Raw genomic sequence first — 27,942 nt, forward strand, 5'->3', positions numbered from 1 at the left:
AAGTTTCTTCAACAAATACTGAATTATTTCTGGAAAAGCAGTATAAAGTTACACAATTTGATAATAAAGTAGTAGACATTATCGAATATGTATAACAATTGAATTGAATACCTGAATCCAGAATCACGTTTACTTTGCATAGTTACAATAGTATATTGTGTAACAAGTGCGAAAAAGTGCCGGTTTCTTACGAGCGTGAAGGACTTGTGACACAAGACAAAGTCGGGTGAATGAGAAATACTTTATCTACGATGACGTTAAGTCTTTAGATCAACGTAACGTAAAGTTTTTAACTATCAATTAATAATATTTTAATGTAGTACATTAAGCAATACTAATCGCGTTAATAGTTTTTAGAAGTGAATAAGTTACAGATTCAAGTTAAATAATTTTTACTTAATAGCATCTAAACCTAATGACATTCAAAAAGCGTATTTTATGCTTACTTAATGACATAACATCGCCAATGAGAACGAGTCTGTAGAAAATTGTTGAACGCGTCGTGATTTGGTTTCTGAAATTCTATTTGTCCTCTATTCAAAAATGGAATAAACAGCTTCAATAAAATAAGATGTCAGTCAAGATCGAGTTCCGCTTCCAGTTTAGCAAATTCAATTACCGCTTTGGTGAACAATTTAATTGATATTAGGCACGTTGAATGTTTGACATCACATTATCAGGGTTAAATGGAGCCAGACTTGACCAAAAGTGATATTGATTGGAGATAGTCAAGCACCCCATACCAGCCGAATTGGCTCACTTACCCTACCACACTAATCAATGCGTGCTGAAACATCCCTGAATCTTACACGCGTCTGCGGAATTTAAATTATGTTTAGAAAAAAAATTAGGCCCTATCGCAGACGCACATTTTATTGAATTGATATCCGACATTTACTCGGGAAAATATATTGCAACTGTGATTTACTCTTGTGTTTTTGCTTTCTTGTGTGCTTCTACATTTATTGACACTTATACCATCCAATAAATTCTCTAAGCCACCTTGGCGGGCTATAAATCTTATTTTTTATTTAGAGAAGTGTTGGATTTTGCCTAATGCCGTCGATAAATAATACCTGCAAAAAGTTATGGTCTAGGACAAAATGAGATACACAAAAAAAATTCATTTGCGTAAAAGAAACGAAATCGAATAGGACTCCCTTTTGATCGATAGGTTTCAAGGAATGTTATTGTCACTTGGAAGTTGTCCTTTCGCGGTCCTCACGGGTACACTTCTAATCTCTTCTTTGGCCCATTTCCCATTATGTAACAGTGTCGTTTCTATTTATTTATTTTTCCCCAGAGAATTTTACATCGAACATGTAGCATTATCTCCATCATATTTCATTGCGGGAGACATCTTTTCATCGGCGGTTTGGATGCGGAAAACCGCCCCACATGGAAATTTAAATTGGGAATTGGGTTTCGTTGTTAAAAGATGTGCGATAGTGCTGGAAAAATCATCGACTTCACCTTGATTTCGCCGTTTATGTATTTTGCAACGCGAGACAAAAGGAAATTGTGTCGAAGTGGACTTGACAGTTGACATATCACTACCTCTGATAATCCATAACGCACAATGGCGGACTGACGGAAACAAAGATTAAATAAAACGAATTGTTAAGGACGTTTCACGTTTGCTGACGTCTCCCATTTTGATCTTGTCGTGAAAACACCGATTTTAAATTGCAAATCAACTTGTTCACACTTTACTGGCTATGCGCAAAAAAAAACTGTCTGGACGACGTACACACTTCAGAAATGATTCTGTTAAAATTCCGAATTCTCCTCTTTCTGCCTCGAAAACTCACTTTTAACGAAATTTACTGTTATTTATGTTACTTCACGTTCCTTCGGCAGAGGGCATGTTTTGTGAACGGTCTGAATAAAAGCGTCCTTCATTTACAGGTCGCAACTTTCAACAAGAGCATCATCCCGAAAGCTCATTAGCGTTCGAGGAAAAAAATCTCTACCTGTTGTGGTGGCGAATTCTATCAAGACGACGTGCAAAAACCTGGAATTATTTTAATGCCTGTCTGTCTACTCTGATAACAATAACTCATTTTAAATGCCGTTCTGTATAACGCCAGTGTTGTAAAAAAACTTTATGATATATCAACGAGGCTTAAAAGCAGCAACTCGTACTCTGCCGGCGGTTTATGGCAGAAGGTCAATCGTCGAATAAAGCTATATGAAATTCAACCCTAGGCAAGTGTATAAAACAGAAATGTAGTTCTTTCAGTCATTTTCAAGTTGCGAACGCGATTTTCGAGAGCTGCCAACAAGAGCCCTAATAAAATAATTATTTTAAAGGTTCCCAACTATTTTATGGCATAGGAAAACAATTTTGCTCGCAGTTTTTCGCTCTCTTTTAATCGGTTTTATCGTTTCTAATAATGTTATTCCCATCGATCGCGATAAAATTCGGGTTCTTGTACCAACTATTTACATGAAAAATGCTACCTCCAGTCTAGGCGTTTGTTATTTGACGTCGTGTTAATGGGCTATTCTGTGATGTTACATAAAATTGTAATGTTCGCCAACAATAAAGCGAGTTTAATGTACGCAAAAAGTTAGGATCAGTGTTCCCAAATTGAATCCTGGGGTTTTTGCACTCGTTCTGTTGGTATTTGTGGGGGACGGACTTTCCCGTCTAGTGTCTATTAGCCACTTTTTTGCGTCCTTTGGCAACAGAAATTGTGATTTGATATGGGCTGAATACATTCTAATATGGACCACTGAAAAATCTCTAATTTTGGAAACGAGAGGCCGCATAATTTGCAGGAAAGCAAAAAAGTTGAAAATGCTCCGGAAAAAAATCTGCGAGAATAACAGAACAGCAGATAAGAATTAAAATTCAACTCCATTCGAAAACGATTATGTAAAGCATAAGCCATAATTTAATTAACTCCATTGAACTTTGTAGCTAAATTTCGCTATTTGTGCGGAAATCAGAAAGCGATTTTAACGGGAAGCCAAATCTCAAATTTATATAACCTGCGTAAACACTAAACTGAATTACAGGATTTGTGTTCGGGTTAGGTCACCGCAGTTATTCGATACTTAAAGTAACAATCTATAGAACGTACCAGTAAAACATCGTCGATTATTAGTTTATTTTCTCGGATTACGGACGTGAAAATTGTTGTAATCCTGGACGGTTGCACCTTTATATAACAGAAACGATCACTTCCAGAAAGCAATAACGCCCTTTTTTATTTTCTACTCTTGCAGAAACTCGCTTAACGAAATCCGGCAAAACAAAAACCACATCAGCTGATACTGACGGTGATTGTGCCAGTTCACAAAAGCATGAACTAAACAACCCCCAGTGTCAGCTTCTGACCTTTTTTTGCATACGACTCATATCACCCGAATTTCGTCTAGGCATCCCTCGATTTGTACATGTCACAGGAGCCATTATACCATCTCCGCTTTCAAGAACTTTCCAAGATTTTCTAAACTTTTTATAAATAGAGTAATTGTTCCTGGTGATAAACGACGTCAAATAAAATAGTCTCGGAGTGCACGTTGCGGAGTGGGAAAAGTGCTTTTACATAAATTTGCCACAATGTACAGGATAAGGCAAAAATATAGCGAACAACCGTAACTGAGACGTTCAGAATTAGGAAAAGAATTAGTTTTCTGACGTAAGATGTTTTGTCAGCTTTGTGCTTTTGTTTCGCATAAAAGCAATAGTGCTAAGGATTCGGTCTTTGAATTATTACCCAATTAGTATCGACATATCGTTAAGCCTACAAATCCTTAAATGAAGAACTGTTTCGTGCAATAAAACAAATTAATTAATGGAGGTGGTCGTTTGATGACCACAATACCGCCTTCAACCTCATTAGAGCAGACATAACTTTATAATTGAACGGGCTGTTCAAGTCATCAAAACTCAAGTCTTATTAGTTGAAGCTGTTTTGACCACTTTGTAACAGCTATTAAGTATAATATTTTCTTATTAAATAACTTGTAGTGGTTTCGTCTGCCATATGAGAGCCAACATACCGTTAACAGTCGCATCCAAAATTGAAGCTGATATTAAATTGGAAACCAAATTTGCAACCCTATTTTGTTCTTTTCATTGTCAGTAAATACCCAAATCTCATTTATTTTTTGCAATTGATATATCAGCTCAAAATCTTCATCTTACATTTCTTCTTTCTTTAATTAGAAAACAAGCAACTCCTCAAGAATTTCAACTGGGACACGTTGTTGGTGAAACAAAATTGTCCATATGTTGGGCATTTCGTTATGAAGCAGTAAAACTTGTGCAAACAAATTCTTTAAACAATTTCAAGAAGAAAGGAGAAGTTAAATTCGTTTTAGATAACCAAAAGATCGCAGAACTGTAGAGACCAGAGGGGAAACCAACTCTGACCATTTTGATTCTAGCCTTCGTCTTTGGATATTCTCACACTAAAAGCACATTAAAAACACTGTCCGCTGCAAGCTTTTGTCTAAAAGAGACAATAGGTGCTTTATGGGTTGACAACCTATTCTCAGAGAACTACAATAAGCGTTTTGCCGTCGCTAGAGAATCGCTTCGTCTTGAGCGAAATTGTCAAATTGCTTGAAAAAACAGCTTCTGTAAGTGTAAATGCAAAAATTTACAAGTGAAAATGTCTAACAAGGATATGTCAGAAATAAATTAATTAGAAAGGCTAAGAGCTAAGAAAAATAGAAAATGAAAATATTGAGAAATAGTATATAGTCTGTGTAAGTAGGTACCTATCATGAAGTACGAAAAATTATGAAGTAGAAAAAAGAAACCAACTAAGAATGAAGGAACAAGAAAAGATTGAATTGCTTATGCATAATAGGGTGGTCTATATTTGGGATATTTTGGAATTTTAAAGGTTTCCACCTCTAAATCGGCCCCAAAAGCATATAATTAAAAAATTTGTCCCGACTCCCCGTCTCAATGAAAAGCCATGCCACAGAGGACGATTTTTTTCATATTTAATTAACATTGGCTTCTGCTAAAAAATGCACCGTCGTTGCAAAAACCTAAAAAAATATTGTTAAGATCAATTGTTGCGATAACAAATAAGCAGAAAAGATCAAGAAAAGAATGTAGATTAAACAACATTAATATGCATTCATTAATAGATAGAGAGCTAAACGTTATTACTAGATGAAAATTACCACCGAATCTCTTTCCTTTCAACCACACAATTATGTATTAAACTGACTAAACTAGTTTCGGAAAGCCTGAAACTTTTCGCAGTCGAAATATCTAATTTTCTGCACATAATTCAGAATTGTAGAGTTTATTACATGAATAAGACCCGTGAATGTGACGTAGTTATAAAACCGAAGATAATTACCCAGAGCGTGAATTTAATGGCAGGTTGGGCATATGTTCAGACAATAATAACTGTTTTAATCTAGAAATTTTCAAACAGCTCTGCTGTTTGGCTCCTGGCTGTAATTATCATTTGAATATTTAATAAAATGGAACAGTTAATGTTAATTCAATTCAAGGCGCATTTTCGATGGCCCTTTCGATGGTAGAAAGCACGCCGAACACTAATCACCTCGCAAACAAATTAAATCGTTGATTATTATTCGTTTTCTCTAAGTCACATTTTAACGAAAATTATCGTCTGGAAGCAGTCATTCTTTGAGACATTTTTCTGGGACAAGCCACACCGGTGTTCTTAATTAGCCACATGCAAACGCAGTTGAGGAAAGAAATCTGTTGGAGACGAAAGATTACCGAATTCGCAGCTGCGTGCCCCATATAATTGTTATAGCCGGTGCGCCATAAATCCACCCCTGTTTAAACGATCATAACTTTCCTAATAAGTTAACCTGTTTAGAGGTGGCTAAATATGGATATCTCTGATAATTACTTCTCTACGATTAAAATTAAACATTATGCTCTCGCAATGAAAACGGGAATCCGTGAAGCCATGAAAGTGAAAATGTTAAACAGTGAAATTGCTCGGGGCCAATTTCCTCTTTCTTAATTTGTCATTAAACGCTTGTCCATTATAATCAAATTATTTGCAACGCTCAAAACAGTAAATTCCCCCCGTTCCAGATCCAGCTTTTCAAATTTGTCGAGAGTCGTCCAAGTTGTCACAGAAGTAGAAGAGTGGGTTGTTTGTTTCAGAAGTAATTTTGTTAGAGGGGTACGTTCACCTTTCCCTCTGGAAACTGACCCTGACAAACTGGAAGAAAGTTGCCACAAAAGCGGCAGCTCGCGGCCCACCAAATATCAGATATTCTCAACTGATTTTACGAGTCGTAAATCGGGGGCGCGTAGGAAATGTTGACTGAAATACAGTTTAATGTCGCGGAAAGATAGCTTCACAAACTTTATTACTCGAATGCGCGTTGCCATTTCTTCTGTTAGATAATTGTTCTTGATTTTTCAATAGCTGTACCCCAATTATGAGCTGCAAGGCTCTGCGGCCGCATCCACTCTGACGACAATTAGGGTAGAATCGTCTTAACCACACGAAATTGAGCACGGTTACATCCCCGATGTCTTGGAAGTTTCGGTTGAATTCACGCCACTTCCAAGAAATCGAAATGACCGACTCTTAAGCCAGTTCAAGTGCTCAGCTTGCGTAATATCAGACGCTGAAAGCTTTTTGTTGACTTGTTCCTCATTGCTTATTACATACTCTATGTTGCAATCGAAACTTTTCGTACAAAAGTACCTGGCCTTATCACTGCATTCGCTCTAGCGGATCCGTGTTAATCTTTTAATGAAGTAGTTGACACTGGGCGTTTTGAACAATCCTGTAATGCGACATAATGGGACGATTGTCTATTCCATTCAGGCAGGCTTTATCGTTTTTAAATTGATTGTGGTTAGTATTTTTATGAATGGGTTATTTCAGTCGGGATCCAATTATAATAAAAATTCCAAGCTAAATACGAGACGGCTTTGATCAAATATTTCGAGTCTGAAAGCTATCTGCCTTTTGACTGACCGCTTTGAAAGCCTTTTACTGGATAAGGGTAGCTCTGGGGATCCGTCGAACGAAGCAACTAATTTGCTAGAAGAACTAACCGACGGACGGGCCAAATCTAATTGATTTGATTTGAGTTGATTTAGACGTAAAAAATACACCTTTTTAAAGATTTTTGTCTAAAAGCCAAAGGCGTTGGAAAAAATCTCATTTCCCTATTATGCTTCTGTTAATTTACATAGTTCCATGATCCATGTGAAAAAATACAAACGATTTCAATAAACTCCTATTTGTTTAATGAAGTAATGTTTGTTTTTGAAATAGTAGTTTCACATATGCAAGCATTTTATTATGCAGCGGAGGTACAGTCACGGCCATTGCAATCGGCCTACTAAAATGGCACCTGCATAAGTCGAACCTGGCAGCACGGTACACCAACTTTCTTTTAACATTTATTATGTCTCATCTATTCGTAATACTAATCTAATTATTTTACTTTTTTTTATATTATACACCATTCAAAAGAGTTAGGAGATATTTCGGTGTCTGTTACATTGTAACATCGCACTGTTATTTATATTTTGAATGATTAATTTTTAATGGTCAGTATGACCGCCAGGACAGCATTTAACTTCAGTAACATAAAGGAGATCCGATTGTGGAAGCTTTCTTCAAGAATTTTTTCCCATTCTTCATTGAGAGAAATATCAATAAGCTCCCGGAGTGACTACGGTGGCACAACTGTACTGAATTTTCCTGAAACATCCCAGACATGTTCAATTGGACTGCAATCTGGCGGCTATGCAGGCCAGTTCATTTGGTCAATATCAAAACCATTGATCTACAACATGCGCTCGACAACTGTGGTACCTTTGGGATTTCAAAGAATCATTTTGAATGAAATAAAGAATCGTACGACTACGAGCACTTATAGCCAAACCGTTAAACTGCCACTGCCTTTGTTGGATTGTTGGATGGATCCACGTTCCGACCATGTAATCCAAAGTGTGAAAGAATCATTAAAACAGCTGCAAAGCGACAGGGATGTTGTTAGTTTCAATAGTTGTTGGTGAGCGTTCAGCCATTTGCGGATACATTTGGAAGATAATTTTCTCATACCTAAATCATGATGCAGAATTTCAAAGAGAAAAATGTTCAAAATATCTGCTGTACATGTCATCATCGATTTTTCTGGAGTGGAAACAGAATTGAATCTCTTCCCTCTTCAACTTTAGAACGGTGTAAGAAGGACGTTGATCCTTGAATATAATCAACTTATTTGGTTAAGTTTGCTTGCCAGATAATTATTTCATAAATAGGTAGTAAGAACCAATTACTGACCGATACTCAAATTTGACGACGCACAGGAGCTTTTCTTTTTATCTAGAGAAAGTTCGAATGTAATTCGACTGAATTAAAAAACACGAAATACCTTAATTTTATTTTCCAATATTTATAATATTTTTTACCATTCGTTAATTAAAACAAATACCATTTCTGCAGTAAATACTCAACAGATGTGTTTATAGGTCTCATAAAGGACCTATCTCTTTGTCCATGTCAAACTGTCACCTTTTTTTGTTTACCTACTTATTGTAGAAGAAAATAAAATTTTTCTCTGTCATGTTTTCAGTGAAAATTCATAATAAGCAGTCCATTAAAAATTTTTAATTTCCAAATGTGGTGTATTTGTCAAAAATTTACATTGTAATCTCATTCCTTTTGCTCATGAAAAATGTTCTAATATTGATATCCATCAATACCCCTCATATACTTAAATAGCAAGGTGAAGGATTAAAATTTATATTTAGTGTTTAATGGGACATTTACCTTGAAAATTTAATTTCTGACAGTTTGCTGGATAAGTTATTTATAAAACTTAAGATGTTTTGTATATCATATTGAAATTTATACATAAACTAGAAGTTGCTTTGAAACTTCTAAATGAATAAAATCATTAAAGTATACATTTGTGACTAACTTTTAGTAAAGAAAATAAAGAAACTCACCAGGAAAAAAAACAAATTCAGCAGAAAAAAATAAATTCTAGATCAACAAAGAAGTAAAAACAAATAAACCTGGTAGACTTCATATCATTTGTTAACATCTAAGTAAAAGAATTTTAATTTTAATTTGTGTGTTAAATACATATTAAATTTTAAGCTTGATTGTTCATTTTTTATCCAATCTTTTTTTAAAACAGCATTTTTATATTTTCATTTTTAATTAACAAAAAAATGTTTGCCGAAATGTAGCACGTTGTATATAATAAATAAAATATACCTGTGTGTACTTAAAACCAACTTTAATGTGTTTCATATCTAAGATTCATAAACATACATTTTTACAAAAAAAAAACCAAACAATAAAATACCACAGCAAACCTTCATGATTTTATTCGCAAAGAGAAGGTTCATGTATAACAAATAATACAATCAAGTCGATTGATTTTCAATAGTGGTGGAAAAGGAACATTTTACCGCACTAGTGTAGTAAAGTGTCGTACAACGTAAAATGTTTGTTCTTTTTTCCTGATTCGACTGATAAAATTGCATTTGCTGCAATCCCGATGTCTGAGGAAATACTTTCCGTATTCGTCTATCTTTTGATAGTGGTGAAAGAAACATGACAGAAATAAAAAATGTCTCCAGCCTATTACTTTGGTGTAGACTATTTTTTCTCATTGATCAATTATTTCTTACTACAGTAATTAATAGGAGACACGCATTTTGTTAAAATGCATTAATTAATATTAATGGGATGAGTGAATAAAACTTTCCAAAGTTTCCTGGACCCGTATTTGTAAGGAATTAGTCTTGTAACCCGATTACGTCGAGACGACGTACCTAATGTCGAATTAAGTGTAAATTTAATTAAAAAAAAGTTTTGAAGACATTCTTAATTGGAACGTTGCGAATCGTTCTAATTTAAATTACAAAAGCGCAGGTGGAGTTTTCAGTGCATTAAGTAAGTGTGTTAAGGAGTTGATTGTTGTTCCAGGCCGAACAGTTATCCGTACTCTGGGTCCTGTTTACAATGATCGTCCTGGGGAATTCGGCCGTCTTAGTTGCCCTCCTCGTTAGCAAAAGTCGAAAATCTAGAATGAATTTCTTCATCAGACAACTCGCCATTGCCGGTAAGTACATCTCCTTTCTCCCTCTTTCACCTAATCCCATTTTTCCCGTCCTTATTTCCTAATTTTAGAATGTCGTCGTAAAATACCCCTGTTAGTCGTATCAGTTTTGTGTTACGTCAACTTTTATTGTTCCAGTAGTTTTCGGATACGCTGTAAACTAGTTACGAATCGATTCTGTCCGATCGTTCCACCCCCAGATATATGTATATTCGTGGAACTCTCGTTGTCGTAAAATATTGTCCATTAATGGGCGCATCCGCCAAAATTGCATGCTCTCGCTCCATATGGAATGCACTCTTATTAGCCTCAATAAAACACGACGAACAGAAAGTAAATCTCTTCTTAGCCAGTGCATTCGGTTTAACTGGCCGTTAGATTTCAGATAAGCTGACAAACTGAACTATCTTGCAGATCTGAAGAGCTTAACTTTAACAACATTTTCACTTGCTTTTATTTCGGTTACTTGCCGTTTGACAAATTTTGCTCCATTATAGAGAGTGTTTATGAGCGAGGAGCACGCCAAAAGATCAGTAAAACTGTTTTTGACCATTTGTTTTTCTCTTTCTTCCTTATAAGCTAAAGATAAAATGAGATTCTTTCTAGAAGTCGGAATTGTTAAAAAACTAAAAGAGGGTGCAATTAAATTATTTAAAATTTAATCTAATCAGGTTTCAGCCAATAACAAGTAAATTGCATCTAATATTCATACACTAGTGCATATTCCTGCCCTCGGAATATTGCAACTGACCGTCGCAATAAAAAGCAAAACGGTGCCTAAATTCATCACATCATCCATCTTAGAAGAATCAATAATTTCAACAACAGTTTATAACAATTACGCGTCCACAGAAAATACCTTCTATAGACAGCTGTCAACTCACCAAGTAAACAACGTACGCGTAGGATTACAAGGGCTACCAATAGTATACCAAACAACTTGAAACAACCATCATGGCGTGTTTAGTATTTTTCACTGAGTTGTGTTTTGAAACTAAAATTTAAAAACGTAAAATCTCTCAAATTTTTGACGATTGTATTAGTTTTACATGTTAGAACTGATCATATCAATCAGAAAAAACATGCGGTGTCATTTTCTTGATCACACAAAAAAGAATATGTTTAGAACACAAATCGTTATGTTTTATTTAACATTCGGTAAATTCGATGTATTTTCAGTTTTTCACAATTAAATGTCTTCCTAAATTCAAGAAGAAAATACCATAAACTGGTTGAAGAACGCTATCAAGCTTTTAGTTAATAAAAGATTAAAATAACTTACAATCTCTGAATCAAGTCTCAAATAAATATCTCTAAATCAACTTCACCTTCATACTTCATTCTTTGGTTCGTGATTTTTCAAAAGATCGTTTCAAAAAAGTAGTATTTTATATTAAAGGGGAGACCTAGGAATAGTTTAAAACTATTAATTGACTTTAGCCTTTCGGACCAGAATCGAAGTATTATTGCCTTCATCTTTAGGACAAAACATTAAGGAGCTATAAAAGGCTGCGCCCAGGTCCAAAACCTCAACTGTAACAATATTTTCGTTGGTTTTATTTCGGTTAATCGCAGCATCGTAGTTTTTGTTCCATTATACTTGAGAATTGGCGAAGTTTAGTAGGTAAACTTTGTTTCAGATTTAGCGGTGGGCTTAATTAACGTGTCCACGGACATCGCCTGGAGGATAACAGTGGCTTGGCATGCCGGAAACGTCCTGTGCAAAATTATACGTTTCCTGCAAGCCGTGGTGACATATTCTTCGACTTATGTGCTCGTTGCCCTGTCCATCGACCGATACGACGCCATCACTCATCCCATGAACTTCTCAGGAAGTTGTGAGTATTTATGGCGCCCTATAGGTAACTTTACGACCACGCTGTGATTGTCCGGAAAATTTACATGACCGGAGAGCGTTCAACCTGTGTCCGTTGTCGACTTTTTCCGGGAGTCTAATTATTGTTTTTTAACAAAGCCGCATCGAAAACGCATAACAGTGCAATAACTGTCTCCGAAAATCGTTCGGAAGACGGATGCAAATGGATTTTTAAAGATCTGTTTTTTCGTGGGACCGCCAAAATTAATTTATTTTACAACTCGGTTCCAATTAGACTTTGAGGAATAAAGTTGTTAATTAATTTTTAATTTAAACGTGTTCATCAGGTGGGTCGTTATAAATACTTTTTAATTTGGCAAGTTACAAGCTTTGATGGAGAGATAAACGACGTCTTCCAAATAAGTTATAATAATTAGTGCAATATGTTAACGAACAACGAATTTAAACGATGTAGGTATTCATAAATCAGCGAACTACACGAAACAAGAGTGAAACTAATTGACTTAAATTGTTTGAAATTAGTCGAAAACGATGATTTTTTTGTACTTAGCTGTTTAACAAAATGTCCAATAAAGTTAATAGAAACGGTTAAATTGATTTTATGTCGGTAATTAAATAGCTTTAATGATCTTTACTTTTGAAGTTGTCGGAAAAGTAAAGAAAAATTGTTTCCCACTGTCAATTAGTTTCCCGAGTTATTAATTTTCGTAATGATTTAAATTAGAGATTTCGGCTTTTGTGCTGTCGGTAAATTGCTTGAAATGTTAGAATGTAAAAAATGGAATTATTAAAAGGTAATGAGCTGCATGATGATTTCCTGTCTATTAGACTATGAAAAAAAGTAGTAGGTGGCATAGCGTAAAAGGATATGAAATTTAAAAGGCGTTTGTTAAAAATAATGAACGAACATTAGAGAGGACGTAATTGAAAACGCTTTCAACTTATAAAGGAGTTCAGCTATATTAAATTTATACCCTTTTTTTACTCCTTATTGCAGTGCATAGTACCTACCTAATTGATTAAAAAAACAAATTTAAAACCTACTTTTACATTTTCTTTTGAATGAATTATTACGATATTAAATTTATTGACCCGTTGACGGTAACATAACTTAAAACGTATCTGAAGAAAATTACAGATGGTATAAAGGTGTTTGGGAAAAAAAAAATTAGCATTTGCTGAATATGTCTGCGATCTAAAGGAATAACGAAAAATCTATTTTCCCAAGTTTCTTTCTCACTTCACTCATCACGTTTTGAATGACACAAAGTTTGAGCTTATTATTATGTATAGATAATAATAATAATGTTTTTTACTGCACAATTTATTTACTTTGAAAATGGATATCCAAAATAAGAGTGGTTCATTAAATTTTTCTTTTAGGTTAAATTTAATTATTTTACATAACTTTTTATTCTATCTATTTCTTTTCTCAATTCTACATCTCGCACCTTGTTTATGGCCGTACTTCTGAGATTCTGTTTTGATGATCATTTTGTCATCTAGTCGTAATTACATATCTTTACGTAGAACTTCCTATATCTGACTAGTTTTCGCTGAAAATTTTCAAATTTATGTTGAACGTTTCGATTTTTTTAATAATTTATGTTGTGCTCTTCGCCAACAGATATTCCATTTTCAGAATGCTTCTTCATTAAAATATTTTAACTTCTCTGTCGGACGTCCCAAATTATCATATACCTATACCTACGCTGCCATAAATTTAAAGTTTTACTTACTCATAATAATGAAATTGTTAGTAATTAAACTTTCTAAAAAAAGGAGATCGACATTTTTTGAGATAATGAATGCCTTAAATAAGGAGGCCTTAATTCTTTTAACAGTGAAACTGTGATCATCGGAGATCGTGTGCTTTAGAAATGAATGTTTGGTGTCAGGGGAAACAATAAAGTGTTTTTATAGAGAACACACCAAGTGGTCTATCAAATTTCATTGGAAGAAAAATTAAATTTTTGATACCCTCTTATGTTTAATAGTTTCAAACGACTTTTAGATCCATGTTACTTATTTTCAAAAAATTAGGGGTTAGAAAAATGTAAAAACAATATTTTATTAAAAAAGAATGAATATGTAAAAAATGTTTATTTTGAAGAGTTCTATTGGTGATTAAATTTGTTACGTACCCTTCCATAACACCCTGTATAAAGAAATTATCTTTTTGTAAAAGTTAAATATAACTTTTTTCCAAATTTTTCGCGTAGTCCTAATTAAAAAATCATTTCGTATTAATTTTATATTTTAAAAAGAATTACGTTTATTTGTACTTACTTATCATGTAAATTTTTCTCAGGAAATAGTCTGCCAAAATATCCTCTCGTGCATGTCAAATTGTCGATAATTTGTACATGCACTCGGGATATTACTAGTGATAATTTCACTAATTTTCTTAAAATTATAAAATTCTGATATCTGGTGAGCAAAAATATTTTTATCATCACCAATCATAATAATGTAAGTAAGAAGGCACTAAGAAAGTTTAACACATGTTAACATAAGTTGCAAATCAAACTATTTGTTGCAATTTTTTAAACACACGGTATGTATCAACATTGCAGGAAAGTGCTTTATTGACCATTTATAGACAATTTGGTGTTCGAGGCCTGCTTCAGTTTTATACCTCTTAATTTCCTTGCTTCCTGGTCTCTATGACCACTCTCATTTTGATATTTACAGCCTAATGTAGGTAATAAGAACTGTAACTATGTCATAATATACCTCATATTACGTTTTATGACTTAAAATATGATATTTTCCCTGACAGAAACATATCATTAAGAAAACTGAAACAATTACATTTAAGACGCTAATACATGTGGGTAGTAATGCTAAACTGCCTTAGTACTTCTTCTTTTGAATACCGAATTCATTATGCAATTTTTTACACCACCTACAAAGAAGTCATTATCTATCTATTATCCAGAACCAGGTCATAGAGATCTTGTTTGCTTCTGTTACAAAAGTTCTGGAGTTCCCACACCTCTTACATGTGTACAAGATTATGTACCGCGTTTAAAATCTCCAGACTATTACTTAAGCATGCGATGTAAATGAAACAAATTCGCTTAAATATTTCAGTCATATCCTTCAAGATTTCTTCTCACAGTAACGAGCTCTTGCTTCCAATATATTTTAGACTGCTCGGATTCAGAGTTTATTCAGTTTTGTGATAATAAATAAGAGTTCAATGATAAACAATTTTGAATTTATCAGCCTGCTTTCTGTGGTAGAGACATTAAATGATAATCACCCTAATATTTATTTATTTAATTCTTTTTAAAGTTTGGATTAAAAAAAAAAGATTGCACATTTGCATATATTTTTTTCAAGAAAAAACAATGTTGAACATTATTAAATATTAATTATATTGTGTTCTAGGTATTATATGTACTGGGGTATATTATTCTGCAAGTGTATTTTTTTATTTTTTTCTTACTAAATATTTTTTATGTAAAATTTTAATCAATATTTGCTTTTTGTAATGATATAATTATAAATTCGGCCATGTTAAACAAAGAAAGTATTTTTTTATTTAAGGGTCATTTGGTGTTGTAAAAATGAAATAACGATTAAATTAAACCCGACGACAGTATTACCGATCCTTTATGTAGCTTAATTGCTGTAACTGTGGGCTACTCAGTAATAAAATCACCTGAAACTGCAATGACAGTAATTAGCCAGTTTTTATTAAAGAACAGCACCGACAAACGTTATCTGCTGAGTCATAAATATTTCTTCTTTTATTTTTCAATGATATGGTCCTTGCATTATAATTGTTCCAAACGAGCAATCAGCATTTCTCGCAGCTTCTCCTCGAAAAGTCTTACATCATTTACCGAAAATTACATTTGTCATGACAAAAATAAGTAACATTATGTACTCATTTGTAAATAGAGATGTTAATCTTTTCGATCTTCATTGACAGGTGAAACTCCGAGTGACTGAGAAGAATACAATACTAAAACAATCCGACAGTGAGATTATTTAATTGTTTCTGTGTCATGTGTTGTTGCCACATGTAACAACTTCTGTCCGATCATCCGCACATCTATGAAATCTCCTAAAACAATCTGATAACTAAAATCACTGACAAGCGAATCTCTTTGTAAAACTAAAATTATTTGACCCTCATCGAACTTTCGACCTTTAAACATGTATTAAATTCCAAGTTTGGTTCCCTTTTTTCGTAATGTTATATAAGAATCACACATCGAGAACGTTCTTATTGTCGAAAACTTTATTTTTCAGCGTGGACGCTTTCACTGGAGTAGAAACAGACTTGTCGATAGATTGTGCTTTTTATTTTCCACGCTGTTTAAGCAAGCCGCTAAGTAAATGTCAGATTTGTCAGGGAATGTGTATAAGATTTTTCTTCTGTCAACACGTTCAATTATACGTAAATTAGCCACGTGCAAAGAACGGTCTGACTCAATTTTTAGACCAACAGGCCAACAAACCAACTTTTAATTCACAACTTCACAGTTTCACTTTCACAGTGCACAAACATATTGCTTACTCACATTTAAAAGTTATTTGTTAATTAAAAGAGTAAATATTTAAATTTCGTTGGAAGTAATTGTTTCAGTGGGTAGTGCCAAAGTCCAAAAAAGTTCCAATAAATCTGTCTTCCAGAAATAGAACACTCACACTTTAAATTAATTTATGGTCTTTTATAAAATTGAAATAAAGGATAGGTGTGCGTGTTGGCGTTATTAATAAGGAACTTAAATTGATTTTCAAATTTATTATTATCAGACGGTTAAAATATTATAGATAGGCAACCAATTATAACTAAACTGGGACCAATTATTCACCTCTTATTTCATAATTTGTGAGTTCCAAGAAAAACATTAAACTGTGGCAAGAACTGTAAATTCTGCTACTTGTTACGAGGCGGGAAATCAAGATATGAACGTATCTCTGTGACATCTCCTCTTTGAATTATTTATGTGCAAATTTACACTCGCTATTGTCTTTAATGAAGGAGCTTCAAGATTTCCAACTGAACATTCCTCTTCCGGGTCTTGCGTCAACAAGTACCTATTATTGTGCCATTTACTGTTTAAAACGAACAAATCAAACAGACTTACATTTAACATTAAATTGAGAATTAGATGTGTTTCGTAGCATATCTTCTGAAATTGTGATTATCCACTAAAACCATAAACATGAAATAAATTCTGAAGAGAACTGTTAAATTTTTATAGACTGTTGTGTAAGTGGAAAAGATACAGTTTTGCGACATTCACAGATAAGTCTTAGCAGTGTTGTAAACAATTCCCTTTTCATTTTAATTTGGGACTTTACATTGGTATTAAAATTTCAGGCGTAGTTGCTGCACTAAAATTAAGAAGAAAAAATGTATATCTGCTGTAGTAATTCTAATAAACAGAAACTTGAATAAAGACTTGAATAAAAATTGTTGTTTGGAAGGACGTAATGTGTAGGTGCAAAGAAGTACTTCCACTCTTTATATGCATATATAACGTGCGTTCAAAAAAATGTGTGTCGGATTTGCTGGTGTTTCCGTTAACGTATGGCGTAGCTTCATCAGCTATAGTGAAACAGAAAGAGTGGCAGTGAATGACTATCAATATGAATTTCAAAAACCGTTGAAAGACATAATATAAAATGAACCGACAACTTCAGTTTATCATTGTCATAACAAATTAAAGTATGATCAAAATGAGGTTATGCAATCTGAAGAATTTGTCAAGCAAAAAGGAGACGTACCTTTAGAAAAGAGAGAGAGAAAAGAACGACCTGCATTACCACAAGTTTATGTGAACAGTCGTTATTAAGAATAGAAATAGAAAAAGAATACTGCTCACAAAGAGTTTTTTTTTTAATTTGTAGTCATCCCTTATAGATGTAACGTAAGCGTGGGAAGTGAAGAAAATACACAAAAGAGCTGTTTCAAAGCGGCAGTTGACAATTGATTTCATAAAAATAGAAAGAGTCTTTTCTGTCGTGTCAACCTCGAAAACAAAAGTGAAAAAGTGCTGCCAATTAAAAATGAGAAAACTTTGGCTTTTTACAATTTTTGAGGGAGATGTCAACTTAATTAATTATACAACTGTCTATAGAAAAGCATCATGCACTTATCTAAGATTAGACAGGTAATTATTAATAATTAAATTAAGTGCTTATATTATTGTACGATAAAAATGTCACGACTTTAGCTTTCACACGAAGATTACTTGAGTAAAAATAAAATGAATTTATTCTGCAGCCTGCTAATTCCAACTAGTGGTTGCCAAAAACACTATTCTGAACGAGACCAGTAATCACATTTTACTGAGCTTTTTACGGCGTTGCAAACCAGAAAACAAATGTGATTTGCAATCTAGTTCTGATTTTTCTACAAATAGAATTTTCTTGTGACCGTAGGCGTTTTGTTTGAGTGGGAGGCGATTAATTTTTTATTGTATTGAAAATTAATTTGTGTTGTTAAAATTCCTGTCGATCCACGAAGAGGCTGTTATTAACGTGACGCCTACATTTTCTTGTATCTATCTGCAAGTTTTTTTATTCGTTATTGAAGGAAAAATGCTCCCGTTTTCATCGAGATACTTAAATACTTTGCATTTTTTAAAACGTTTAATATAAAATGAGATGTAGTATGATAGTCAGCTCTTAACTTAGTAGAAAAAAACGTACTCCCTCGGGCTTTGAAATTTTAATAAAGCTAACAGAGTAATTGTTAGCAACAGTTGCTGCGTTTGCTAAAGCAGTTCGGGGCCCCGAAGGATTAAAATTATCATAATGTGTCTTTTTTTCATACAGGAAGGCGCCAAGAATAAATAAAAGAAAGCACTAAACTCGACGTTTGTTCGGTTTTGAGATCGGAGATCAGAGTGAGTGGAATCTGCAACTGTGTCTCTTAATTTCGCGTTCGCACATACTCTCGGCATTGTTGGTGTGCGCTTTACGGCCCATAAATCGGAATGTTGTGGTATTAAAATTCAGATAAAATTGGCGCGGATTTAATTGTTAATTTCCAGCGATAACCCGTGTCTTGGCGCGTTAGGGGCGCCACGATCCGCTTTTTACCCTTACCAAGTTAACGACTATATTCCGAGGTCGGGTTCCGGGCAACAAGCAAGAAGTCGATGTCATTCAATCTTCATTTTAGTGTTTTTTAGCGTTGCGCGTTTTTCCAACGGGATATTTAGCTTTTATGACGAGAACTTCGTCAACGACACACTGAAAAATTCAATTACTGCAAATACAAGTGCCAAATTAAATTTCTTGATTATGAAAATTATGTTCGGTCATGTCTTCGGTTGACTGCGGCGTCTTCAGGAAACGCTTGCCTTAGGACAGTGTCTGTTGTGTGAATTTATGATGCTATAAAGAATGTTGATATTTATTTGTCGTTATTCGTTTCAGGGAAGCGTGCGAGAGTCTTAGTAATCTTGGCCTGGCTGCTCAGTTTTGTGTTTTCCCTACCCACGATTTTCCTTTTCGAAGAAAAGCCCATTGAAGGTAAGCATTATTGCTGTCTGCTGTATCAGTGCGAAATATGATGCAGATTATCCCAAACAGTGGAGACAGACTGCATAAAAAATTTAGCTTAGAGCCCGGCATCCTCTTTCCTATTTGGAATTAAACTAAGCTCAAACGAATTCGTTCAAACGAATCCTTAATCAGAATCCTCGAGTAACATTTTTTATTGCTTTAGACATTCCTAATTTTCAGCCACCATGAACTGTTCTTAAATTTTGACGCTAACTGTCGACAGACGATTTTATAGAAGAGTTGATCCTTTAAGATTCAAAGAAATTGAATTCCAAAATTGTTGCCGCAAATTTTCCCCTCTCTTTATACGGGATTGTTATGAATGTTCTCTGCATTGTAGTCGGCTGTGAAATTTATCACTTGCATAGCGTAACTGTACTATCCTGAAAGCAAATTGATGTGATTACTTGGTTGCCTAAAACAAGGGGTTTTAAGACAGTGTAAAAAGAATCTAACAAAAACAGCAAATCTTTACGTATCCGTAAATCACAACCAACTACGATGTAATGTTTGCAAAAATGTAACACCGTTATTATACATACGCTGACGTGTACTTTGCAGTTTTACTTTCTTTGTAGAATTAACACTTTTAGTCCGATGCCACTAACAAACGGTTAAATTTATTTGAGTAATTTATTTACTTCATACTTCGTTAGCGAAGCCACACATTGTTAGGAGCACAATAAAAAATTGCTCGAGATGTGCAGCGGTGGCGTAAGCTAATTTATCTAAGCGAAATGTTTGTGCTGAATGTGTGACAACAAAATGTCTATTTGACGCAGCGAATTTGTAATAATTAAAGATTTGCATAAATCTAAAAGCAAAGCTCAGGAATACATATTTCAATCCGTCATCATTTTAATTAAATCCGTCTGACAGGCGCAGACATTGAAATTCAGGCAGGATAAGGGTATCAAAAGTTAAACCCAATGATATTATCTCCCTTTTACAAGATGGGTAAAGATTCGTTGTCTTACTCAGCAGAATACCGATATTTATTGTCGTCACTTTATGTCGCTTTTATGATAGTTTATGATGAATTATAGGATCTAGGGAAGTTGGTCCTCGGGGTGGAATATATCTTTAGTTGTCCTTTTACTTTCTATTGTAATTTTTGCAATGTTGCGAATTTACGACTTAATAAAAATCTCTTTTAGAAATACCACAGTGTTGGATAGATCTGCAAGCGTGGCAGTGGAAGGTTTATATGACCCTCGTAGCGGTGGTCCTTTTCGTTTTTCCCGCTCTTATCATCAGTGCTTGCTATGCCGTCATCGTGTGGACTATTTGGTCCAAGAGCAAGTTGCTGATACCAGTGGGTCACATCCCCATCCGTCACAGTAAGTATTTTTGGCGAAGGAAGCGAAAGCCCTGTTCCGCCGACTGCAAGAAAAGCGCTGTAAAGTTGAATTTTCCTGAGGAACGATTAATTGGATCGCGGAAAATAATAATTGGATTAAAAGTTTTTTGGACAGAAATTCTGGTGCTCAGTAAATTGATTCGGCGAAACGCTATAATGACGTCGCCGGCTTTCCTCTCGGAATGAATTTATGGGCAGACATGACCTGCATCATTGGAAATTTATTAGGAATCTCTGTTTAATTCGGAGCACGGCGGTAATTAAATTTTTACGAGATATTTTAGTGCATTATAATTGGCATTTTATTGCGCGAAAGTAACAAACAGCCGGCGTCTCGACTTTGACGACTTCATTACGACCGGGTCGAAAAATAATTATTGTGAGTGATTTTCCAGACGGCGATCATCGTGATAGACCACCTCGACATTTCCACGAAGAACACGACACGCGTCGTGCCAGCTCGAGGGGGATCATACCTCGCGCTAAAATAAAGACTGTAAAAATGACGTTCGTCATCGTTTTTGGTAAGTTTGGTACGCGTAGGCCGACGCTTGTTCACTTTCCCCATCGTTAAATTGCAGTAGTATCTCTTAATAACTATTCCACCTGTATCATCTACGATAGTTAACAGACACTTACTTTTTACTAGATTGCCGTTTTGCCCCGTTACCTGTGTATTTTATGAAGCTCTGAATTACCGTGCCGAGAGAATTACACCGGAGGGTCGGATTGCGTCTTGCCAAAACAGACAAGCTCATATTGACTTTTATCATGCAACACTTTCGGCTTAACAAATGACTAGCCTACAGAAGCGACCTTTCGATTACGCAGAGCTTCACTAAATTAAGTTGCTTTCGCGTACACAAAGGAAAACAATTTCAGGGAGTAAAGCTCTGAATTTTTTAAACAGAAGCCTCAAGTTTCTGTCATTCATGATTATTTACATTGTAAGGAAATTGAAATAAACAAGAAAATCAATAAATCATTAAGAATATGAACCTCTTTCAGTAATTTCACTCAAAAAAAAATCCGTTAGTTGTTTTCAGTTTTTTTACTTTTTTTTTAATTTTGGAAAGTTTCCTAATTCAAGTTGTCGTTGTGAAATTCTATTGTAAAATGAATATTTTTCTCCGGAGTTGTAATTTAATAACCAAGAATAAATTAATTGATTTAAATGGATCCAAAAATGGATTTGGGAGAAAACTTTTTAGAGAAGAGATAGGCTCTGCAAATATTACAACAATGTAGTTACAGCTTCACTAAAAAATATCAAGTTGGTATTATGTAATTTACACTGATTATACAAAAATGGTAAAATACGAGGGAGAAAATGGGTAAAAATGGCCTGAAGGATGAACTGGAGTAACAATCTCAGCAAAAAGTTGCGGAATTCTTATAATGCTATGAAACGTTTTGGTTTATTACGAGGAATCACTATTTGAAAAAAAAGTTTTTAATTTTTGGAAACGAATTGTAATTAGTTGCAAGTAAATTTTGTGTTTATTTTCTTGATATTTACATAATTACTTCCATGTGATTTTACAATCTTTTGACTAAAACTGTGAGTAAAAGTAAACAGAAGCACACTGAATTCAATTTTCATTGCATTTCTGTTAAAGTTCTTAACGTAACTGTAGTAAAACGTGCGATATGAGTGTAATCAGGTGTAATATTGTAATATTGATGTCAATTATATGCTTTTTGTTCACTTTTTATTGAAATTAAAACAGGTAGGTACATAACCTCAAAAACCGTGTTTTTCCACATATAATTAGGGATTACATAGAAAATCCTCGATCAACTTTTTTTGTAAATTCATTAGAAAATTCTACGATATCGATAGATACTTTATGTGTGAAAAATTTAAGAAAAATTGGCCATTTTGAAATATGTTTTTTATCAATTTATATACGAGCATTGATCGATTTCTCATAAAAACGCGTGTACGATATCCCGAAACTTTAAAAGGTAATAACTAATAACTTTAAAATTTCTTGATCAATTTTTTTTAAATTTGGTACAGTATTTTAGCATGGATAGAAGGACTATTGTACCAATTTTGAGCAATTTTGGCCATTTTTCAATGTTACTCCAGTTAATAAAATTCTGTCAAATTAAAAAAGTGTAACAAAAAGTAGTGTCTCGTTCTCATCTAAATTAATTGTATAAGAACTGAAAAAATAAGTTGTTAAGTTAAATTAATGACGGAGCCAGTGGCGTTCCAAAAACCACAACATCAGCAATTTCCATTTATTTCAGTGGAGACAATGTAAGTTTAAAACAGTCACGCATAAAATACTGAAAATAACGTTGTTGTGAACAAATTAAATTTACTACTGTAATTATCTCTATTTCCATTTCGACTGTACTTTTTCACAAGCGAGAACACGACATTTAATTGCCATTGTTCGGTAGAGAGTTGCTACCACAATACCACCTACACACGGCATCGTGTGAACGTCCCAAGCTTTGCATTTGATTTATTCACAAAAAATGAATTTGCTTGCAGTGTTCGTGCTATGCTGGAGTCCCTATATAGTATTTGACTTGCTCCAAGTGTATGGCCACATTCCGAAGACTCAGACAAATATTGCCATAGCTACATTAATTCAAAGCCTGGCACCGCTGAATTCAGCTGCCAATCCAGTAATTTATTGCCTCTTCTCCACGCACTTGTGTAGAAATTTACGGTGAGTTGCATACATGTTAAAACCTACTCCCGCAATTTTATCCCTCGCCGATCCTTTTCAAATCATTTTAAATTGGACGAGATAGAGTTCTATTTTAAGTGTCCGCTACAACAAACGACTGCTTCGGGCCTTTGCAACTCAAATTGTCAAGATGCTCCCGAGCAAAATATGATCGTGCGAAAGTGTAAAGCAATATTTTGTGTTTTTTTTAAGTATGGAATTGGAACGGTTTCGTGATGAGTCAAAGTCGTGTTATTTTCTTTGGTTTACATTGTATTGTGGCTCATCAGTGCATTAAAATAGGTATTTTGTAAAAATAATTTTAAATTAGCAACAGGCTAGTGCACAGTAAAAATCTGTTCATTGCTGCTAAATTTAACTACGACCACCCGCGGAAAGGCTTAAATTCCTCTCCTAATGAAAACATGTGATGCGCTAAGCATTGTTAAAATGTTACACCCAAATGGCTTGTGGTAACAAGTACAAAACTGGAAATTACTTGGTAAAAAATAATAATAGAAGAGTTTTGATTGTGTGAAGGCTGCGATTTCAATTTAAAATATTTCCTGTAGCTGCGTTGAGAATGAAACGAAACGACAGCATTAATTAAGTCAAGTCAATTATTCTTTTATGAAATATTCCACACTTCGCGCATTTTCGACCAGAATAAACAAATGTCATTATGGTTATCTGGTTTTTGTCAATTAAAATTTAACACGACGTGTCAGCTCTCTTATGCAGGTTTAATTAATGAAATTTTCTCGGGTTAATGGACTATAATTAAGATTCTTAACAGACTTTTATTTTAGATAAAGCTTTTTCGAAAGATAAGAGCGATATTCGGCGATTTTATCGGGTCTACAGGCACCTCCGGAAATATATGGATATCTTTATGTTATACCATAAAATCGAATGGGCTCTAATTAAGTTTAATATGGAATGCCCACTGAAAATTATAAAAAATAAAAAAAAATAAAAAATATTTTAATATTGATATTAATTCTTGGTCGGATTTTGCTTAAGTACGAGATAGGTCTTAATAATATTCTGCTTGTTGAAAAACCTTAAAATCATAACAAAATCCTGTAATATTAATAATGGGATGTAATTCGATGCAAAAAAGATGTTTTCATTTGACAGTAAAGCGTCTCGTAAATTTTTATAGGGCAGGATTTTGAAATCAGTTATTTCTTGCTTGTATCTTGCTTGATTTTTAGCTAACCCCACAAGACATCAAGAAGTGTCACATCAGATTAATTTGCTTTTCGCTCAGTAAATTTTTATACTCAATTCGCTTCGCGGCATGTTCATTTTGATTTGGTGAACTGAAAGGATGCAATTGGAGATGTCAATTTTACAAAACAAAATTTTTATCCTTTACTTTATTCACTTTTATTCAAGTTCTTCTGTTAAATTGACAGTCATTTATTTTTACATCTTTTGGCAATGAAGTTAGGTATAGTGAAAATTTTAACGAAATCCCTAAATTTTGATCAGGAAGTTAGACTTATAGAGCATGAAATATTTTTACGTAAATGTACAATCTTTCAATTAGATTTTGCAGTTATAAAATTTTCAGAAATATTTTTCCTTCCTTTTATTAAAAATAGGTTCGTGCAACTTCTTCGATTTGTTGGGGTCAAAGCTAATATTAAGTGAGGAGTCTAGACGACCAAAAAACGACGAAGTAACTAGGAGAGAGTTATAATTTATAATGCACCAACCGAGCCATCCCAAGTGAGTCATTTTTATGGTTTTTGTTTTTGAGAAATTAGAAGTTTTCTAAATTTATAAGTGGAAAATATGTTCGATTTAATGAAAAACGCCAAACAAAGTTTTCTTTGTGAAGAGTAATTTTTATTCACATTGAACACATCCCCACTTACATTTCTGAACGAGGTAAATAATATTCTTGAGTATTATTTATTAATTATAGTTATAGATAAATTCTACATTGCAACACATCATAAAATACTTATAATTTATTCCAGTTTTTCACAAATTTTACACATTTTTTTTTGGAATTGAAGAAAAATTTAATAAACAATTCATTAAAAATACGAGAGTTATTTACATAAATAATAAATATTCAGTTGTTCACGATTAGTGAAAAAAAGTGAGCAGGTTAATAAACCTTAAATTGGTGCTTAATATAGGCAACCATTTAATCACTAGGGAATTTTCTGATTCAAATCGTTATCGCAACAACTTCCAACTCAATGCAACAGTTGATGAACACTGATTTTATGTTTTTTTATATTTAAAAAAATGAGATGAGCTAAATGCTAGTGTAGAACAAAGGAAATAAAAAAAAACACCATATACGTTTCCTACATTTATTTTTGTTACAAAACAGACATACAAAGAGCGTTGTTGATTTTATGGGATAGTGTTAGCATAGATTAGGTGTTAATTTTCTTGACGTAGGTTGTAGATAACTAACTGTTGTAACTAACATCCGACAGACATCTTACACAGTTTTCTCTATAGATGCTGTTCATTATTAAAACATTTAAACTTCGATCCGTGCAGAAAGCTGCCACCATTCACTTGGATATCCAACTGCCTGTCGTTGTGTTTTCCTGGAGTCCACGGTCCAGGTCACTGTCTGGGTTATGGCGGCGGAGATTCTAGCGGAACCGTGACGACCTCACTGACCCATTCCTCCAGAAGATCTGGATCTGCAGCCTCCCTGAGGCACACAATTAGGCTGCAGCCTGCCCTTAACAACAGCCATAAGGTTGCCATCTCTGTTGTCTAGTCACTCTTCTACCATGTGTGTTACGTTTAAACAGGAGCTGGGTAAGCCCCGAGGCATTTTCAACTCCCCGCTCTATTACCGAAAAGTATTACGGAGTTAATCACGGCTCCACTTTTGCGTTTTACATAACTTTCGTAAGGAAAGTTTCTTGCGTGCTTTTATGAATGAGGGTGCGAGGAAAAAACGGAGTAATTAAACCGAACGCGAAATAGGTAACTTGCAGAGGTTCTTGTTTTCAGGGTGTCATAAGCTTTGGTTTCTCACTCGACCAGTAAAAAGTTGTTACGTAATGTAATAAAAATGTTCAGTGCATTAAAAGAGTAGAAATAACCGTAATGAAATGTTCGCCAATCTTTTACTTTTTTACTTCCAATGTCTTTTCTACCACTGCACTTTTTATAATTCCTTTCTTAATTTAAATGTAACAAAATTTAGAAACGACAATCAATTTTTGTATCGAATATAAATCAATTCTACTGCCAAAAACCAAAGCTTAAGATGTAATTGCTTCTTTTTAGTTATCTAGGAAATTTCGTAAGTTATTTAATTTCTTGCTCTTTAATTTTAAAAATACAGTACGGAGAGTTTTAAGAGTGAAATGGTTGCCGTTTTGCTTTGTAAATGTGAAAATGTACGAGTATCTACTCGTAAAACTCTCCAGATTTTATAATTTGTTATGTAAAAGAATAAAATAACCATGACAATAGTATAACAATAAATTTATTGTAGTTATAGTTTAAAAATAAAAATCAAAACACGTCCACAAGGTTCTTCATGATTTGTTTTGTTTTGTAAATAATGTAATTAATTATTTTTGTAAATATCGAGTAAGTTCGGTTTCGATTGTTTCAAACTCAGAATATTGTAAATAAATGTATACAGGGTGTCCATAAATATGTTCTTATATGTACGTGCATTTATAACACTATAATTTTATTGTAATAAAATGGGTTTGTCCAGCTCCAGTATTAGGTGTGTGTGTACTTCTAAATGAATTTTTTACCTGTTTATTTATTGTTGAAATGCAATTTGTTATGAAACATGTAAGTCATTTTTTGATATTGTAATACTATTGTTTACACAAATGAAATAGTTTTTAGCAAATTTTATGGCTGGGTTGAGTAACCCGGCGCATTCACCACAATATTAAAAACACTGAACAGTACTTATAACGGTTACATGTTTATAATAAAGGTTACTTTAAACTTAATTTTAATCACAATCAGGAACATTGATCACTGAAAGTAAGTCGAATGAAGGATCTCACTGGTACCCCAAATTAACAAATACAGTTGAAAATGACTAATGCTCACCGTGTTTTAATTACTTTAGTACGATAGAGTGTGAGGAGGAAATTTAGAAATTCTTACACACGCGTATAAGTCCCAATTAAAGTAAGCGACAAAAACAAAAACACTTATTTATTACGTATGTATAAGTAAAAATTTAATTTATGTTACGTTTTCTACTATGTATCTTGCTATTGTAAGCCTGTAGAAAACGTGAAAGTTTGTTTAAAGTAGTTAAATTAATTAAGATTGTTAGAAGTGTAGTTAGGATTTTTGTAAAAAATTTCTTATGCTCAAAAATGATGAGAAAATATATTTTATATGTAATATATATTCAGTGTATTATATGTACAATAAATATTTAAAAATTATATTTATTTGTCTTTTCTTTTCTGATA

General features: G+C 33.7%; 1 protein-coding gene across 5 annotated transcripts in view; it reads left to right on the plus strand.

Annotated features, from left to right (window-relative positions):
- The window catches only part of LOC138131801 (cardioacceleratory peptide receptor-like), a 64,739-nt gene extending 36,822 nt beyond the window's left edge, over window positions 1-27,917 (plus strand). For 4 of the 5 annotated variants that reach the window (XM_069049010.1, XM_069049012.1, XM_069049011.1 and 1 more), the window contains exons 3-9: window positions 9,936-10,071; window positions 11,709-11,906; window positions 19,316-19,411; window positions 20,602-20,784; window positions 21,200-21,328; window positions 23,314-23,494; window positions 25,985-27,917. In XM_069049010.1, coding sequence (XP_068905111.1) covers window positions 9,936-10,071; window positions 11,709-11,906; window positions 19,316-19,411; window positions 20,602-20,784; window positions 21,200-21,328; window positions 23,314-23,494; window positions 25,985-26,255 — 1,194 coding nt within the window. In that variant the 3' untranslated portion in view covers window positions 26,256-27,917. The remainder of the gene's footprint in view (window positions 1-9,935; window positions 10,072-11,708; window positions 11,907-19,315; window positions 19,412-20,601; window positions 20,785-21,199; window positions 21,329-23,313; window positions 23,495-25,984) is intronic. The other variant, XM_069049014.1, reaches the window with a different exon arrangement.
- The last annotated feature ends 25 nt before the right edge of the window (window positions 27,918-27,942 follow it).

Source organism: Tenebrio molitor, chromosome 5 (assembly GCF_963966145.1).
Source record: "Tenebrio molitor chromosome 5, icTenMoli1.1, whole genome shotgun sequence".
NCBI lineage: Eukaryota > Metazoa > Arthropoda > Insecta > Coleoptera > Tenebrionidae > Tenebrio > Tenebrio molitor.